Genomic DNA, 18,066 nt, shown 5'->3' with positions numbered 1-18,066 from the left:
CCTCTAATGTGCAAGGGAGCACTGGTGGCCCAGGGGTAAGGAGCTGCTCTGCCAACCCAAAGACACGCAGTTTGAATCCACCAGCTGCTCTGCGGGAGATAGATGGGCCATCTCCTATCATGCACTTTACTGCCTCTGACAACTCGCTGGAAGGTCAACTATGAGTTGGTTCCAAACCGATGGTACAAAACACAATTAATAGGGGAGCAATAGTGATGTTGCCATCATATATTTATTGTGAGGATTAAATGTGATCATGAGCATAAAGGGCTTAAAATGAATGAATGGTGCTTACATATAGAAAATGTGTGTCTTATTGACTATGCAAAAGTATTTGACTGGATCGCAACGAAATGTGGCAAACATTGAGAAGAATGGGAATCCCAAAATACTTGATTATGCTCAGTCATATGAACAGAGCAAGGAAACACTGTATAGTTCAAAATCAGCAAAGTTGTGCATCAGGGCTGAGTCCTGTCACCGTATCATTTCAGTCTATATGTGGAACAGATCATTCAGAAGTCTGGACTTTATGAGAAGAATGTGATGTCAGGATTTGAGGAGGACTCATCACTCATCAATAATCTGTGTTACACAGATGACACAACCTTGCTTGCCAAAACTGATGAGGGTTGAAGAGTTTGCTGCATTAGGTCAAGAGCTGCAGTCTTAAATATGGATTGCATCTTTACATTAACAAAACAAAGATTCTCACCACTAGGCCAATTGGCAGCATCATGATAGAGAAGAGATTTACTGAGGTTGTTAACAATTTCATCTTGCTCAGGTTCACAGTCAGCACTCTTGGCACCAGCAGTCAGGAAATCAACAGACAAATTGCTTCGGGGGAAATCTGCTTTCAGGGACCTCTCCAGAGTGCTAAGGAACAATGAGGTCAGTCTAGACTAAGGTGGGCTGGATCCAAGTCAGGGGCTCCTCAATTACTTGCTATGCATCTGAGAGCTAAACAGTGACTAAGGAAGACAGTAGAAGAATCAATACCTTTGACTGGTGCTGGAGAAGAGTATTGGATTGAACAAACAGGTGTGTTCTGGAGAGGGAGAAACCAGACTGCTGCTTGAAGGCAAGGATTTTGAAACTCTGTCTCATATACTTTGAGCATGTTGCCGGGAGGGACCAGAGTGGAGGGACAGCACAAGAGAGGAAGCTCTGATAAGATGGATTGACCCAGTAGCTGGGGTCATGGGGGTAGATGTGTCAGAGACAGTGAGATTGGCTTAGGATAGGATAGACTGCAGAATCACAGGCGACTCCATGGCATATAACAACAATAACAACATGTAGAAAACAGTAAATAGTGTTGTTGTTGATTGCCATCGAGTTGAGCATGACTCATAGCAACCCCAAGAACAAAAGGCCTGAAACCTTTCTATAACTATCATTGTTTATCAAAGTTCATAGAGAAGTAGATGCCACTCCTGCTTCCAAAGTACTTCCACTAAGTATTACCACTTCCTAAACAACATGCCTCCGGAAACTCTATGAACGTTGATAAATATTGATAGTTGTAGAGGAGCTTCAGGCCTTTTGTTCATAGTGTCACTATGAGTCATGCACAATTCGAAGGCAATCAACAATAACAACTACAACAAGTATTACTCATTATTATTGCTTACAGTTGAAGTTCATAGCACTGGCTTGTAGACAAGGAGCTGACCGGTACAGGTACCACCACAGCAATACGGGCCAGTCCTCATTGGCACTGGGCAGCCACGCTGACTCTGAGGGCCCGGGCAGCACTCATCTCCCCCTTTCCTCTGCCCCCTCAGATTGCTGACCTCTCTCCCATCCCGGTGATACTGTACAGTGTCCCAGCCAACACAGCACTGGACCTGCCTGTGGATGCGGTGGTCACACTCTCCCAACACCCAAATATTGTGGGCATCAAGGACAGCGGTGGCGACGTGAGTAGCAGGTTGCTCCCAGGCAGGAGCGTATCTGTTCTTCTCTGAGACCTAACACTTCTGCTTCCAAAGTCAGGGTAGCTCTGAAGCCTGCTTTCTGTCCTGGACACTTGTCTGGGGCCTCTGTCCCTGAGCACTATGGGCCTTTATCTAAAATGTGGGGCATCTCACCAGTGTCTTTCTTATGGCAGCGCTTCCCAGGCAGGGCTCTGGGCCCAGCACTCACCCAGGTTTTGCTCTTACAGGTGACCAGAATCGGGCTTATTGTTCACAGGACCAGAGGGCAGGATTTCCAGGTGCTGGCTGGGTCTGCTGGCTTCCTGATGGCCAGCTATGCTTTCGGTAAGCGGCCCACTGCAGTGGGTACACTGTTGTGCCAGTGGATACACTGGGGCTGGGGCTTCTGATTGAAAACTTCAGGAGTCTGGCCTGGTGACACTCGCTTTTCTGGATCCCAGGTGCTGGCAGTGACCTTGAGAGGCACAAGGTGGAGGGTGGCAGTGTGCACGGTCTCCCTGTGCAAGAGCGTTGTGGTTTGTTCTGAGTTCCAAGTTCCTTACTTAGGACAGATTTAGCTCTTCTAATCACAAATGCTCCTTAGGAGTGAAGATGGGGAGAGCTCGTCTTACATACTTTGGGCATATCACCAGGAGGACAGAGTCCCTGGAGAATTGCATCCTTGGTGAAGGAAGTCAGCATAACAGAGGAAGAATCTCAATGCAAAGACTGACAGAAGAGCTACAACAATGGGGTCACGCATGGCCTTGACTGTGAGGACAGTGCCAGACGGGGCAGCGCTTCCCTGTGTGTGCAGAGAGTCCTGTGAGTTAGAGCCAATGCAGCAGCACCACACAGTCTCATCTAGGGGGCCTTGACAGCACAGAAGCACTCAACTAACTGAAAGAAAGGTCAGCGGTTCAAACTCACCAACAGCTCTGCAGGAGAAATGACCTAGAGATCTTCTTTAAGACTAAGTATCTCATTGGCATCGAGTCTGAACCAACTCATAGCTGACCCTCCGGTGGGTTTTCTGAGGCTTTAACTTGCATGGGAGGAGATTGCCCAGCTTTTTCCTGCAGAACCACTGAAGGATTTGAACTGATGGCCGGAGAGACATCACCTTCAGGTTGGCAATGCAGCTCCCTACACAGGACACCACCAGAGCTGCCTAGGAAACCTAATGGGGCGGTTCTGCTCTGTCCCACAGGATTGTTACTGTTGTGTGGTCAGGTCTGACCTTCAGGCGGGTGTTCAGAGGGCCTTGGACCCCTCCCTTCTAGCCCAGGAGTCCATTTCCCTCTCCTCTAATCCCAGGACAGAATGCACTGGTGGGATAGAGCCAGGCATCTCCGTTGCCTGATCGGATTCTATTCCAGGCCAAGTTCCCAGGAATGGCCCCATTAAACCAACTGTTCTTGCCTGTTGAGAGACAGGGGCTGGGATTTGGGGTGGATGTGAGCCTCTGATTTCAGTGACTCTCCCAGTGCTATGAGGACCACCCAGTTCCTGTCCCTGTGGCCTCTGCTGGCTTTGGAGTGGTTCTTAGACCCTTGCACACGTCTACTACTGCTGTGCCATGGTCTCTAGCATGAATGGAAGATGAGAGAACCATTTCTGCCCCTTCCTGAGAGCAGAGTGGATGGAAAGAGCATGGACTGGAGGCTGGCAGGTCCAAGCTGGAATCTCAGCCCTGCTAAGTGTTTGCTGAGTAATTCTGAGCAAGACTTAGTGTCTTTGCGCCTGAATTTCTTTTCTGTGAAGCAGACAGGTGATGTACAGGGTAGGGGGCATCTAGGATAATGCCACTGTGCCTAGCACACCATAAATAGTTAATAAATAGAAGTTATAGGCATGCATTCCAAATCCCCTTGAGGCCCCTTGTGCTTGGGTCATTTCTAATTAGCCTTAGAATCACACTCACAAGGTGGCAGAAGGGACAAGACCATCTGAAATCACCACCGAGACATTTGCACTGCTCGGATAAGAACAAGGGAGCCTGTGGACCAATATGTGGGGAATAATTGTGTTGTCAACTCAATGGAGCAAAGCTTGAGCGCACCAGTTGCTGCAGGAGAAAGATGGGCCATCTCCTCCCATGCAATTTACTGAAAGCACAGTGGAGGGTCAACTGTGAGTCGATTTCAACTTGACGACACTGAATTTAAGTTTTTCTTTTAAGATAAGAACAAAGAGGACTGGAGAGGGTCTGTGACTGAAACCAGTTCACACAGCCCATGGGAGGAAATTATAGATCTTCTGACTGTTCAGAGCTCTTGGTGCTCCCTCTTCACCTCTACCCACCACTGTCTGGGGAGGAATAAGATTTCAGAAGAGTAAAGGCTGCCATCCCCTCCACCTCCTTCCAGGGCTGACGAGTCAGGCTACCTGAGGAACATGGAGATGTGAACTGACCTGTGGGATTTTGGGCAGGATATGGAGGTGGGGCCAGATCTGCCCTTCTTCTGGCTCTGCTTCTTTCCCCTCAGGGAGCAGCTCTGAACAGGAGTCAATGTGTGGAATTCAGCTCTGAAGCAGGACGGATATCCTCACTGGAAATCTACTCTGTAGACTTAAAGAGCTTGCTTTCAACATGGTCTGCTGTGCCCTAGACATAACATCCTACCTTCTCAGAAGAGGGGATCCAGGGTTCTGCCTTCTCTGTGAGAAGTGCCTCTGCTGATGCCTTACGTCTTACCCTGGGGCAGGAGCTGTTGGTGGTGTGTGTGCCCTGGCCAATGTCCTGGGGGCCCAGGTGTGCCAGCTGGAACGACTCTGCCTCACAGGGCAATGGGAAGATGCACAGAAGCTGCAGCACCGACTTATCGAGCCAAACACTGCGGTAAGTCCCAGCGCAGGGCAGCAGGGCTTGGGGTTGGGGGGAAGAACTCTGTGCTCACTGGAACAGGCTCCAGGGCTGGCACTGGGGCTCCACTCACTCTCTTTCAGAATATCATTTTCAAAGAAAAAACTTCTCGTGCCTCCCCAGATAACCTTGACTTCAGGCAAAATTGAGCTGTGCTGCCTTTCACACTTCAGTCTGCGTTAAAACTCACTCCGAGGAGCTAGTTAAAATGGTCATTGTTTAGATTTGGAGAGGGACCCAGGAGGATGCATTGAAACAAACATCTTGAGTGGTTGTAGCATAAACTCCTGGGAGCAGACCTTGAATAAATAAACTAGAGGCTGGTCAACCAGCCTGTTTGGGGAGTTGGGGGGTGCAGATCTTGGAAAGCAGACTATTGGGAATAGCAGAAGAGGAGTTGGAGGCCAGGAAGAGAATCCTTTCCCTTGTGTGTTCAGATTGTGCATTCCAGTTCTGTGCTTGGCAAAAGAGGGAGATGTTAAGAACCGTCTAAGTACTAGACAGGGTTGTAGGGAACCATAGTGGAATCTGAGAGACAAAGAAAACCATGTGCCCTGCCATATATGTGGCTGTATGTATTTTTTAACGTAAACTGTTTATTGTGAGATAATTATAGATTCACATACAACTGTAAGAAATAATATTAATACAGGGAGATCCCATGTACCTTTACTTAATTTTCCCAAATGTTTATATCTTTTTTTAATATCTTATGAAGCTATAGTATACTATACAACTAGGAGGGAGACGTTCATGATGCAGAACAATTCCATCATCAAAAAGATCCATCAGGTTAACTTTTGTTAGCCCCACCATCTTTCCTCACTTCCTTTTTGTTTAGAGAACTTCCTTTAGCCATTCTTATAGGGTAGATCAAATTCTTTTTCCTTGAATGTCTTGATGTCTTCTTCATTCTTGAAGGATATTTCACTGGATCTAAGATTTGGGTTGGCAAATGTTTTAGGTTGGGTTCTCTAGAGCAGCAAAACCAAGAAGGAAATAGCTGGAGTGGCATCCACTTCCTAAGCCACATGTCTCTGGAAACTCTATGAACTTTGAAAAATGATGATAGTTTTAGAAAGGCTTCAGGTCTTTTGTTCATAGGGCTACTATGAGTTGTGCTCAACTCGGTAGCAATCAACAACTATATAATTAAAATCATTGCCATTGAGTCTAAATCAACTCATAACTGACCCTCTCTTAGGTTTCTAAGGCTGTAAATTTCATGGGAGGAGATTGCACATCTTTCTCCCAAGTTGCTGATGGATTCAGATCATCAGGGAGCCTTTGGGTTCACAGCATAACTCCCTGCGGACTAGGTCACCACAGCTCCATGTCAGTCTATCTTTATCTCTATATCTAGCCCCCTCTTTATTTATATACCACTCTTTCTTTATATAAAGAGAACAACAAAGATTTATTTCAAGGTGTAAAAAAAGCAAGGGTGGCATGGGGATGGCCGAGTCTGACCTCTCAATTCTTCAAGAGAACACTGCCTCCATCAACAGCATCCACAGCACTAAACCAATTCCCATGAAGTCACACATGCCCCTCCACGCTCCCCTGCCTGTTTCGGCTAATTCCACCAACAGTCCTACTGCTTTACAGGGCCCAGAATCTGTTGCAACAGCTACACAGAGCTACAGAAGCATACTCATAACTCTGGGTTTTATTAGGAAAGTTAATAATTCAGGTTGGCAACAAGATACAGTTTCTCAGTCAGGACAGCTTCTGAAGTGTGTGTGGGTGAGCCCTTCAGCCCTGTAGCTTTAGGCCAGTGTTACAAAGCTTTCTTAGCCCTGCCAATTAAAACATCTCCCTCCCAGCCCTCCAGCAAGCTCGGGTAGAGGTCCCCTGCTCTGGCTCTGTTGGGGCAGCAGGCTAACATCAGCTCTGTCTCATGTCAGATCTTTACTGTGATTCTTTACTGTGGCTGCTGATGCTCTTCTGTGGGTTCCAGTCTGAGATGGCACAGGAATCTCTGGTCCCAAAAGATGTGAGCTTCATTCTCTGCTGCTTCTTTCTTGGCAGTATTGAGATTCTCCAATTTCTGCTGCTGAACCTGCTGCATTTAGACCTAATGGGTTGGCAAAACTGAACAATCCCCTGGTGGATAGATTAACACATCATGTTTGCATGTCCCTGCCTAGCCTTGTGACAAAGTCAAGGGCAATGGCTTAGGAAAGCCATTTTGGACAATAGACCCACTGCACAGCACAAGGCTCACATGTTGTGCAGGAGTCTGGGGAGACCAGTGAGTCCAAATCATCAACAGGCAGACAAGATCTCAGGCACGTGGCTTTGCTTGAGATACTTCTGGTTTCAGAAGCTGATATATCCAAGATCATCATGTGAGAGCAGGGTCACAGACAGCTAGTTTTGGTTACCGAGGAGCCCAAACAGTAGACCACTTGTTAGCCAGATGTATGTAAATCAGGCAAAAAACTCCCTCTGTTCTGTCCAGAGTCTAAACATACATACCATGTAGGTCACAAATTTGGAGTAACCTCTTATCATGTGAGGTTGATCATATCTCAAAGGCTACAGTCCTGTGGAAATCAAATAAGGCTGATCTGCTTCTGATCCTGCCTCGTTAATATCATAGTGTTGCTGTGGTTTTGTGCTGTGCAGTCCGAAATGACTCATAGCTGTCCAGTCACCAGGTTTTCAGAGGCTGTAAATTGTATAGGAGGAGACTGCCCATCTTTCGCCCTCAGAATAGATGGTGGATTTGAACTCTGCCTTTGGATTGCCAATGTAACACCTTACCCGCGATGCCAGCAAAGCTCCCTGACTAATATCATTGTTGTTGTTAAGTACTGCTGCCTCAGCCGTCCTATGAACAGCATCCTATGCACCCTGTTCTACCTTGTGCCATCCTCATCATCACTGACACCACTGGAGCCCACCGCCACAGTCACTGTCAGTCCATCTCATTAAGGGTCTTCCCCTCTTACACAGACACTCTGCCCTTCCAAGCATAATGTCCTTTTTGCAAGGATTGCCCCCTCCTAAAACAGGGCCAAGATATTTGGGAAGAAATTTCATTTGCCTTGCCTTTAAGGAAAACCCTGGCTGTACCTTTTCCAACACTTGTTTGGCCTTTAGGCAGTCAGTTGGATATTCAGTACTCTTCCCCAACACTAGAACTCAAAGGCATCAGTTCTTCTGTCATCCTAATTCATTGTCTAACATTTAGCTACATAGCAAGTCGTTGAAAAGACTATGGTTTGGATCAGTTGCACCTTAGTCTTCAAATTGACATCATTACTCTTCCGCACTTTGGTGAGGTCCCTGACAGTAGACTTACTGAATGCATTGCATCTATTGATTTCCTGCCTGCTGGTACCAGGAGTGTTGAGGATCCAAGCCAGGCAAAGTCATTGACGACTTCTGTCTCTTTTACCTATCATGAGGTTGCCTGTTGGCCTAGGGGTGAGGATTTTTGTTGTCTTGATGTTGAGATGTAACCATATTGAAGGCTGTAGTGTTTGATTCTCTGTGGCAAGTGTTTTAAGTCCTCCTCACATTCAGCAAGCAAGGTTGTGTCTTCTGCATAATGCAGGTTATTGATTAGTCTTCCTCTGATCCTAATGCTACCATCTTCTTCATATTGTCAAACTTCTCGAATGATTTGCTCTGCATACAGATTGAATAGCTATGGAGAAAGGATACAGCCCTGATTCACACACCTTTCCTGATTTTAAACCATGCACTAACATTAATAGAAGTAAGAATTTACAACACATAGGATTGTTGCATTACACTATGGGTCATGGCTGCTTTGACACACAATATTAACCATCACTAAAAGGTTTGTTTGGGGTCTTTTCTTTCAGCGCTTGAAAAAGTATACCATTTCCTTTTGCTATCCTTTGAGGTGCTGTCCTCTGCTGTAAGGTGTTGATTTTTCTGTTGCCGCTTTCATGACTTTATTACTTTTAGTTTTCACAGGTTTGACCATCCTGGTGTGGATTTCTTTGGATTTATCATTTACCTGCTACATAGTCGACTAGGGTGGGACCTCTGTTCTGTCACTCTCATCTACTTGGCAAAAAGAAGGTCCCAGAACATGTGTAACATACCAGGAAGAGGAGGAGCCTTCTGGGACTCTTAGGACCTGGTCTAATATTAGTAGTGTTTTCTTCATCTGTGCCTTGTGACAGCTCTTTAGGGTAGGCGTTATGACTTCATCTGACAGATGAATCAGCTTGGGCTGCCCCTTGGGAAGAGAGGATGCTTTGCTGCCCATCCTGGCTGTGCATATTGACCTGCCTTACCCTTCATTCTGTGCCCTCTCCCGTGCCAGCTCTGGGCACACACTCAGGAATTCCTGGAACACCTTTCCACTGCCTGGGCTATAGGCTTAGCCACCCCGAGAGCAATTTGATGTCACCCCATTGCCCTGCCCTGGTTGAACACAATGACCTCCCTTCACCTTCCCATGCAGCCACCCTCTTTCCCCAGCCATATTTAGGTCTTTCCATGGTCTTTACCACCAAAGCATGCAGCATTTTCTTGAGTCTAGAGAGGGGAAAAATTTGTAATCTTCTGAATTCCATGCCTGAAGCAAAATGTCCTGGGTCTTTTCCACCCTAGTCAGGTTTTTTGTTTTAATTATACTTTGGGAAAAGTTTACAGAGTAAATTAGTTTATGATTTCATCACAAAGTGCTTTCTGACATTAGCTGTACATGCATGCGCACGCGCACATACACACATATATGCACACACACGTCAGCACTCTGCATGTCCACTGAGTTCCCTGCTTCCTTCCTTTACTTGGATTTCCTACCAATTCCTGCCGCCGCCTTCTTTTTTTTGGGGGGGGGCAGATACTATCATTTTAATAAGTATAATCGAGTGTTGTAAGGACTACGACCCTCTTGGGTGTTACTATTTCTGTTGTTCAAGAACAGAGGTGTAGTGTGGAGGGAGATATGCTGCCCTCCCAAAGGCTGAGCCTCTCTACTAGTTCAAACCCACCCGCTGCTCTGTGGGAGCAGAATGGGCAGTCTCTTCCCCTGTCACTTGAGGCCTCTTGAAAACCTGCAATTTATTGTCTCTCATGTTGGTCCAACTTGAAAGAGTCCTAGTAAAGCAGTGGGTTGGACTGCTTACCAAAAGGTTGGTGGTTCAAATCCCCCAGCTGCAGCTTAGGAGAAAGATGAGGCAGTCTTGTTGTTGTTAAGTGCTGTCAAGTTGATCATGACTCATAGTGACCCTATGAACTAAAGACTTTAACCTGTTTTGTAACTAGTTTCTCCAAGTTCATAGTTTCCAGAGGCATGTTGTTTGGAAGTGGATGCCACTACTGCTTCCAAGTATGTCTTAATCTGGGAGCGCCACCAAACACAGTTAGCCAGGTGTACCCATTGTGGCATCTGAGACACCAGTGCCACAGCACTGAGTATCTCAGCAATCCCAGGTTTCCTCAGTCCAGCAAATTAACAGGTCAGTGCCACTTAGGAATATTCATTATAAAGTAATACCAGTCTACTCATAAGTATTTACTGGCTTGGGAATTCTTTGAAGCAGTTCTACTCAGTCCTGTAGGGATGATTTAAGCCACAAAAAAGGGTGGGGTGTTTTTGTGTGTGTGTTTTTTTTTTTAATTGTTGTATACCATTGAATCAGATCCAACTGGCACAGGAAGAGATTGTTTCTCCTTCTCAAGCAGAGCATCTGGTGGATTTGAACCATACAGGATTGCAGCACAGATTCTTGCCACTAGGCCACCAGAGCTCACTAAGGGTGGGTTTTTTTGCTTGACTGAAAGGTAGTCTCTGAAAATGGCCTCAGTTCCAGGTCAGAAGAATCTTGAGACCATAGTCTCAAAAATTCTTCTAGGCTCGTTTAAGCCAGTAAATCTAGTCTATTTTTGTGAATTTGATTTTCTGTTCTATATGCATTTTCAAGTCTTATCAGGTTTGAAATGAAAAGGCCAGGTTATTAGAACATCATAGCTGGTTTCAGAGTTACAAAGATGCTCATTTATCACTAATTTCAAGGGGAATAATCACACGTTGTTAAAAAGTCCACTGATCTCTTGTTGTGTGCCGTTAAGTCAGAACTGACTCATAGCTGACCTTCTAGCAGGTTTTCAGAGGCTGTAAATCACACAGGAGGAGGTTGTGCATGGTGGAGCCAAACTGCATACCTTTAGGTTGACTGCACAACTTCTTAGCACTGAGCCACCAGGGCCAGCACGGTGACCTCTACTGGTGACTATTTATTAGTGGCTCCCAACCATTCCACCCCAAACAACCTTTCTTACTCTTTCATGAGTCCATGCTTCTTTGGTTTTTATCTTCTCTCCAAAGCTTTTTTAAAGATTTATGATAACTCACCTAGATTTTAGATAGTCAAAGACTGGATTAATACTTTAAATCAACATGAAATAACCAAAAAGACATCATTGTGGGAAGCGTGGATGATCAGAGATAGAGGGAGACCCTCGACCGATGGATTGACAGTGACGGTAACAACGTACCCGAGCTTACAGAGATCGTGCGGTGCGGCAGGATTAACTTCAGGTCTTGTGTTACAATGGAGGTCATGTAGCTCACGCGACTCATTTTTTTGGACCAGGTACCTTGCTCAGAGATAAATATGTGACACAAAGTTATACAACAAAACCTGGTTTTCTTTGTGAGGAACATTTAGAGTAGGGGTCAGGGATGAATTCTTGTTGGATCTATGGGGGAGGGGGAGCCTGATGCATGGGAAGCAGAGGCCCCAGGTGTGCTCGAGGCTCCCACAGGCCCTCCTACCCCTAGCTTTGTAGAGATGTGCCCTCGGCCAGCTTCCAGGTAAGTGGTAATGTTCTAGTGCCCAGAGAGTGACCAGGGCCTCTCATGATAGATTGAATTTTTTTCTCCTGAACCTTCTTCCATTAATACGGAGCTTTGACATTAACAACCTGTTGTGTGGTCCCAACTTTGGATTCCAAATCTACCAAGGGGTTCACAGATTTGGTAGAGTAACTTTACAGGAGGAAGAGGGTAGGAACCCCAACTTTCTGAAAGAGACCGAGGTGTGTAGGGAATACTTCAGCCTCTTCTCAACAGTTCTTCTTCTCAGGTGACACGACGCTTCGGGATCCCAGGGCTGAAGAAAACCATGGACTGGCTTGGCTACTACGGAGGCCCCTGCCGTGCGCCTCTGCAGGAGCTGAGCGCCTCTGACGAGGAGGCCCTGCGCAGCGATTTCACCAACAATGGTTGGCTCTGAGAGCGAGGTGGAGGGAGGCGCTGCCAAAACCCATCTCTCTCCAGCCTCGAACCCGCCACCTGAAGAGGAGCAGAGCTCCACTCCCCTGGGCGGACTCTCTCCAGGCACCTCCATTCACAGCCCCGTGACTTCTCATCTTCACGTCCTAACTTGTCTCTAGAGCTCCTTGGCGTCAGAAACTGCCATTTGTCTTAGTACTGTGGGTGCTTTTCTTACCTCCTGAGATCCAGGAACCCAGAGGCGGAGGGAAAGGGCAGGGTGGCACTTGGGCACAGCAGGGTAGGTCGTGTTCAGCAGGGAAGAAAACATAGACAATACAAAATCCGAGTGAGGCAGTGCAGCTGGAAGCCAGGGCCACTCCTGAGAATCCAAATTCTGACTTCTTCCAGGGACGTATGTAGGTTAGGAAACTGGCTTAGGGAAGCGTCACTGGTCTCAGAAAGTCTCCCAAGCTGTATTCCAGGCACACCTTCTTAAATCTGTTTTGACTTAACTCATGTTCTCATCTCTTAACATTGGATCCCTCCATCGAAAAGCTAGGCTTATGGAGACAGTCCAGTGGCTGGCCAGAATTGCTAAATAATGACACCTGGTGGATAAAAATGTTACAGTCCAGAAGCCTAGCCTGGGTCTGAAACCAGAAGGAAAAGGAACTTGGTCAGAGACTAGGCCAACCTCTTGCCTGTAGGCCCTCTGCTTTTAGTGTTAAAAAGAATTACTTTGTTACTTCAATAAAGTATAATAAGTAAAACTAGTGTGGCTATGTACAGAATGACACTCCACAGCTGTGCAGCTCTGAAGTCTGGAAGAACCTTCCAGTAGAGACAAGACAGCTCAAGGCACCTTTTCCTAGACCTGAGAGAGGCCCTAAGGAAACACAAGTATTAAATTGCTGGGGAAAAGCATATGAAGGCTTTGAAAGGGAGGGGTAAGAGATTCAATTGAGATATTTAAAAACACTTGGCATTTTAATCACAAAGGCCACTTTCTTCAAAATGTTTAAGCCTTTTCAGGGATGCAACTATTGCCAGGAAAACTGTTTTAAAAGTTGCTCTGGTGCTTGCTTCGGCAGCACATATACTAAAATTGGAAAGATACAGAGAAGATTAGCATGGCCTCTGCGCAAGGATGACACGCAAATTCGTGAAGCGTTCCATATTTTAAAAAAAAAGTTGCTCTGGTTTGGGAGCTCTGGTGGCCTAGTGGCAGGAAGCTGCACTGCAACTCCAGAGGTGTGGGGTTCAGATCCACCAGATGCTTTGCTGAAGGAGGGACAATCTCCTCCTATACCAGTCAGATCTGATTTAACGGTACACACACAAAAATAATAAAATAAAAAAAATTTTTTTAAAGTTGCTCTGGTTAAAAAGAAAGCTTCTGAAACCAAAAGCAAAACCATTGCTACCAAATGCCTTTGGGTACATACTAATGCCGTAGGATGGAATGGAATGGCCCCATATGGTTCCAAAGCTGTCAGTCTTCACCAAGCAGACTGCCACGTCATTCCCCCACAGAAAGATGGTGGACTCGCACTGCGAGCCTTGCAGCTAGCAGCCAAACACAATCATTGCATCACCAGGGCTTCCAATTTCGCTAAAGGTTAGAGAAGAGATGGATATAAAGAGGTACTAATCCTCAAATGACTCCAGGCATCTAATGGCACTAAAGTTTGGCACTTAGCACTTGGACTCTTATCACCGGGAATATCCAGATCCTGTGGTGTCTATGGGACCCTGGGAAAACCTAACTCCCCGTAGCCTCATCTGTAATGGGGAAATAAAAGTACCTTCCTCACAGGGCTGTGGTGGGTAAGCATTGTTCATGAACTGATTTGGGGACGTGTAGCCCGATTGTTGCAAAGCAAGGAGAGCCCCAGCAGGGGCTGACTTGGCCGGAGTAGCCCAGGTGTGGCAGGAAGTGTTCTCAGGCTTTGGACACAGCGATACCTAGGCTGGAAACCCAGCAGGAAGGAAGACCAGGACACTTACTAGTTCGAGCAACCTGAGCTGGTCTGGTTTTTCTTTTTTTTTTTTAAATCAGTCTTATACTTGGCAGTTTCAGTGAGAATTAGATGGTGCCATGTGGTATAGTTGTTATGTGCTATCAAGTCACCTGCGACTCAGAGCGACCCTATGTATGCTAGCTCTGAATCCTGCCTTATCCTAAGCCAATCTCATCATTTCCAGCTGACGTATCCCATTTCTCTGGTCTTCCTTTCTTGCGCTGTAAGCACAGTATGGTGGACAGTCTAAACTCCAAGCCCAAATTTCTGATTAGCATTTAGAAATAGCAAATTTGTGCTGAAGAAACAGGACAAGAAAGTCAAGAACACAAAGTATAGGCAGTCTGGTGATTGTTTATTTCTCATAAACACTTGTTTTCTACAGTACGATTCAGAGATTAAATAGAGGCACACGGCTATGATTTCCACCACAATCTGCTGTTGAGGAGACATTCAGTATGAGGACAAGGGATTGAAGGGGCGTGTCTGGGTCACAGGGTAGCTGGAGGCCTCCCTCCATGATACATTGTAAGGGGATCCTATCAGATGAGCTCTGATCCCCAGGCCTGATGGCCAAGGCTGACAGTGGAGAAGACACAGTAAAACAAATGCCAGAAGACAAGTGGTTTTTTAGTGCCTTAAAGCCCTAGGATGTGTCCAACTCTAACTAAACCCCAAGGGGCTGAGATTAGTCTGACCTCCTGGTCCCCTGGGAAGGAACTGGATCAGCTCAAGCCATCCTGAAGGATTCCATTCACTCCAGGGTAGGGCCCAAAGTGGCCCAGAAATGTCTGCCTTCTTCTCCCCTGGGTGAGCAATAAATGCAAGTTATCAGGTTACTTTTACGTCAGTGTCTTTCTTGACAATCCCATTAAAGGGATCCTGCTCCATGTCTAAGGAAGGAGAGGCACAGATGGGGATTCTCTGCTAGGACTCAGGTGAGGAAGACAGTATGTAACGTGGGGGAGAGGGAAAGAGTGCTCTATAATATAATAGAGCAGACAAAAAATAGCAGTCAGGGCAGACAGAGCCCAAGGCCTGATGCCATGATTCCAACCAGCAGTAAGTAAAGCGTAACACAGAGAAAAGCTGCAATCTTGACTTTCACAGGACTACTAAGTTGCCCTTATCTTGTTCCTTATTTCTCCAGCACTAGCCTTAAATGGAGCTAGCGTTATCTGCCCCAAATACAAACAGGATGAAGGCATTCTGCTTAACTTAGCAGAAAAAGAAGGCAGCAGCAGGCTACACTGGCTGACCCAAAGTTTCAGGAACAGAGTAACAAGTGAGAAAGGGAGGTCCCTCTGTCCTAGCACATTGGATAAAGGGAAAGACAGAGCTTGTAACAACTGCTGCAGGGTTGGTATCCTCAGCACTGTTGTGTCCACCAATACCTGATCGACAGGTGATGGGGAACATCACAAGGCTTCCACCTGATGCTTGTTCTCCTCTCAGGTCCAGTTCCTCTGTCCACCTTGAATGACTAACTCGAATGCCCAGTGCTTGGCAGCTAGTGCCCACACCCCATCAGGCTGTGAGGTTCCGAGCTGACTTGGAGGCGCTCTGGGCCCGCTGAACCACAGTCGAACACTTCTCCCGCCGAAGCAGCTTGTTGTTCTCAAACAGACCTTCATTGCGGGGGATTCCATGAGAACCATCAGGGAATGTCAGCAGGCCTTTGAGGAAGACAGAGTGACAATGGCATTCATCTCAGAGATCGGCTCACTAACGTAAAAACCAAGAAAAAACTCACAGCTCTCCTCTGGGCTATTTTTGTTGAGAATTTTAAAGACCAAATATAATAACCATGGATTGTGGACATCCACAAACATAAAACTATAATAGTGAACTTCTACCTATATTAAGTTCAACTAAGCCATTCATTCTGCTGGGCTGCAACTTACCAAAACCATCTACTCTGCCATTTTTAAACTCTCCTTCAAAGGTCATATTGTCATGCCGGATGAAGACTCCAACGCCATTAAACTTGCCCTGGGAAAACTCCCCCTCATATCTGTAGAAACAACAACATGTTAGCCTTCTGGGGGTGTACGGTGTTGTCGGTCCAGGTTAAGTGAGTCACACAATTACCGATTTCATAATGCCAAGGAGTAAAGTGGATGCCATGTGTTTCAGAGCTCTAGTCCCCAGCTCACCCTACTCCAGCTAACACAGAAAGGTCAGAGAATATGTATGGCTTGACGGGCTCAGGTCAAGGAAAGAACATGGGAACATGGAGGTAGAGTGGAAGGTGATTCAGTTCCTTACCCTTTCAAGTTTTAGATCTATTTAAAAATTAACTCCTAAAAGAACTACTTATTTCTTGGCTGTTTTCTGCAGGGTCTATGTTCAAGGTCAACCAGATACCACTATCATTTTTTTCATCAGAGTTACTCTAGCTTACAGTTGGGAAAGAAATGATACCATACCTACCTTGAGCCATCTGAGAAGGTCAGCACCCCAAAGCCATTAAACAGCCCATTTTCAAAATGACCCAAGTAGGTGCCACCATCTGCAAACATCAATTGGCCAAAACCATGTCTACGGCCTGAGCAAACAGAAAGACAGGTATCGGGTTGGAATGGTGTAGCTTCAGGGAACCTTCTCAGTCATACAGCATCCTTTCCCTTCTGTTACCCCACTCACAGAGGAAAGATGAGAAGCTGTAACATTAGCAGGGCAGAACACCATTACCCTGAGCCAGGCACCTACAGCACCTGGCTCCTGGGACCTTCGCATCTTAAGTCGCAACCATCAGCTTTAGAGAAGGTCTTTCCAAGTACGAAAGATCAGAGAGCACTTAAACTTTACAGTAACATTTATAGAATGGTTACCATATGCCAAATAATTTAAGCGCTTTGTATTTATTACTTGACTCAACCATTATCATAGTTTTATGTGGCCAATAGAGTATTATGATTATTTCTACCTTACTGACAAAAAAAAAAGAGGCAAAAGGGAGCTAACTTACTTAAGGCCACAGAATTATTAGGTGGTAAGAGCCAGAATGCAAACACAGATAACTCAACTTTAGAGGCCTCATCATTTACTGTTCTAACCACACTACCTCTCAGGAACAGGAAAAGTGCTCCCTGACACTGGGAAACTACTGGCTAATCTAACTGGCAACAGGAGTTTGAGTTCTGCTACATCAACAGGGTTGGACTTACCCTTGAACTAACTAGAAACAGCAAGTCAATGGAAGAGCAACAGGACTCTTGGCACAGAGGGCAAGGGAATTCTTTTAACAGAGACACTGCCAAGGAGGGCCTTTTTTAAATGGGGTGGTAGGTGTTCAGGAGACAAGAGAAAAGGCCTGAGATGTAAGGAGGCAGGAACATCAAAGGGGTACAACTGTCCCTCTCAGAGAATTCATCAGTTCCAAGAGTCTAATGAATGAGGTACACATCACTAAAGTGCTTCAGGTTCAGGCTTGGATTCTGAAGATTTATTATCATTTCTATGAATAGATCCTTCCAAACATTAGCAGCTGTCACAGGAAGTGTGAACACTGAATATCATTAGCTCACGAGTGTCTGCCCTAATTTCTAGACCTTCCTTAACTTCTTACGCTTCACTGGAACCAAGTCTTTGCAATGAATTATGTATTCTAATTTATGGGCACTTACAATATTTAAAATCATCTTATTCTTCCAGAGACATTAGCATTTATAAGAACAATTTCCAAACACCACCATTAAAAGATGCTAAGACATTTCAAAATTAGAAATAAAAATATTGAACTCATTTCTGAAGGTTAAATTAGCAACGGCATTTCCAATTTTTTTTAATTATTTAATGCTAAAATAGAATAAAGAAATATGCTTGTGGGGATCAAATTCTGGGGTTGGAAATGAAGACCTGTAAAGTTGACTTGAAGACTCTGATCAGTGATTCTTCAGCCAATTGAAATGTCATCATGGCAATACCTCCCCAATGTTCCTTCTCACCCTCTTTCCATTCGCCACGATATTCCTCCCCATTGGAGTAGGTGAAGGAACCTTTTGTTAGGGTCATGATGCCAGCTTATAGAAGAAAAGGATG

The 18,066-nt window shown here is 45.7% G+C and overlaps 2 protein-coding genes across 3 annotated transcripts in view; one reads left to right on the top strand and one right to left on the bottom strand.

Moving 5' to 3' along the window:
• HOGA1 (4-hydroxy-2-oxoglutarate aldolase 1) overlaps positions 1 to 12,020 on the top strand; it is a 30,714-nt gene extending 18,694 nt beyond the window's left edge. The window contains exons 4-7 of one of the 2 annotated variants that reach the window (XM_006880056.1): positions 1,791 to 1,925; positions 2,171 to 2,267; positions 4,631 to 4,764; positions 11,871 to 12,020. In XM_006880056.1, the coding sequence (XP_006880118.1) occupies positions 1,791 to 1,925; positions 2,171 to 2,267; positions 4,631 to 4,764; positions 11,871 to 12,020 (516 nt within the window). The remainder of the gene's footprint in view (positions 1 to 1,790; positions 1,926 to 2,170; positions 2,268 to 4,630; positions 4,765 to 11,870) is intronic. The other variant, XM_006880057.1, reaches the window with a different exon arrangement.
• Positions 12,021 to 15,549: 3,529 nt separating this feature from the next.
• MORN4 (MORN repeat containing 4) lies at positions 15,550 to 18,039 on the bottom strand. Its single transcript, XM_006880058.1, has 4 exons — positions 17,973 to 18,039; positions 16,456 to 16,570; positions 15,927 to 16,036; positions 15,550 to 15,698 (listed from the first exon to the last, which is right to left on the bottom strand). The coding sequence occupies exons 1-4, from the start codon at positions 18,037 to 18,039 to the stop codon at positions 15,550 to 15,552; spliced, it is 441 nt and encodes a 146-aa protein (XP_006880120.1).
• Between the last annotated feature and the right edge of the window lie 27 nt (positions 18,040 to 18,066).

Source organism: Elephantulus edwardii, unplaced genomic scaffold (genome assembly GCF_000299155.1).
Source record: "Elephantulus edwardii isolate Elephantulus edwardi_28Jun2011 unplaced genomic scaffold, EleEdw1.0 scaffold00006, whole genome shotgun sequence".
Taxonomy (NCBI): domain Eukaryota; kingdom Metazoa; phylum Chordata; class Mammalia; order Macroscelidea; family Macroscelididae; genus Elephantulus; species Elephantulus edwardii.
The sequence above is the reverse complement of the archived record's forward strand: the minus strand, read 5'-3'. Positions and strand labels throughout refer to the sequence as shown.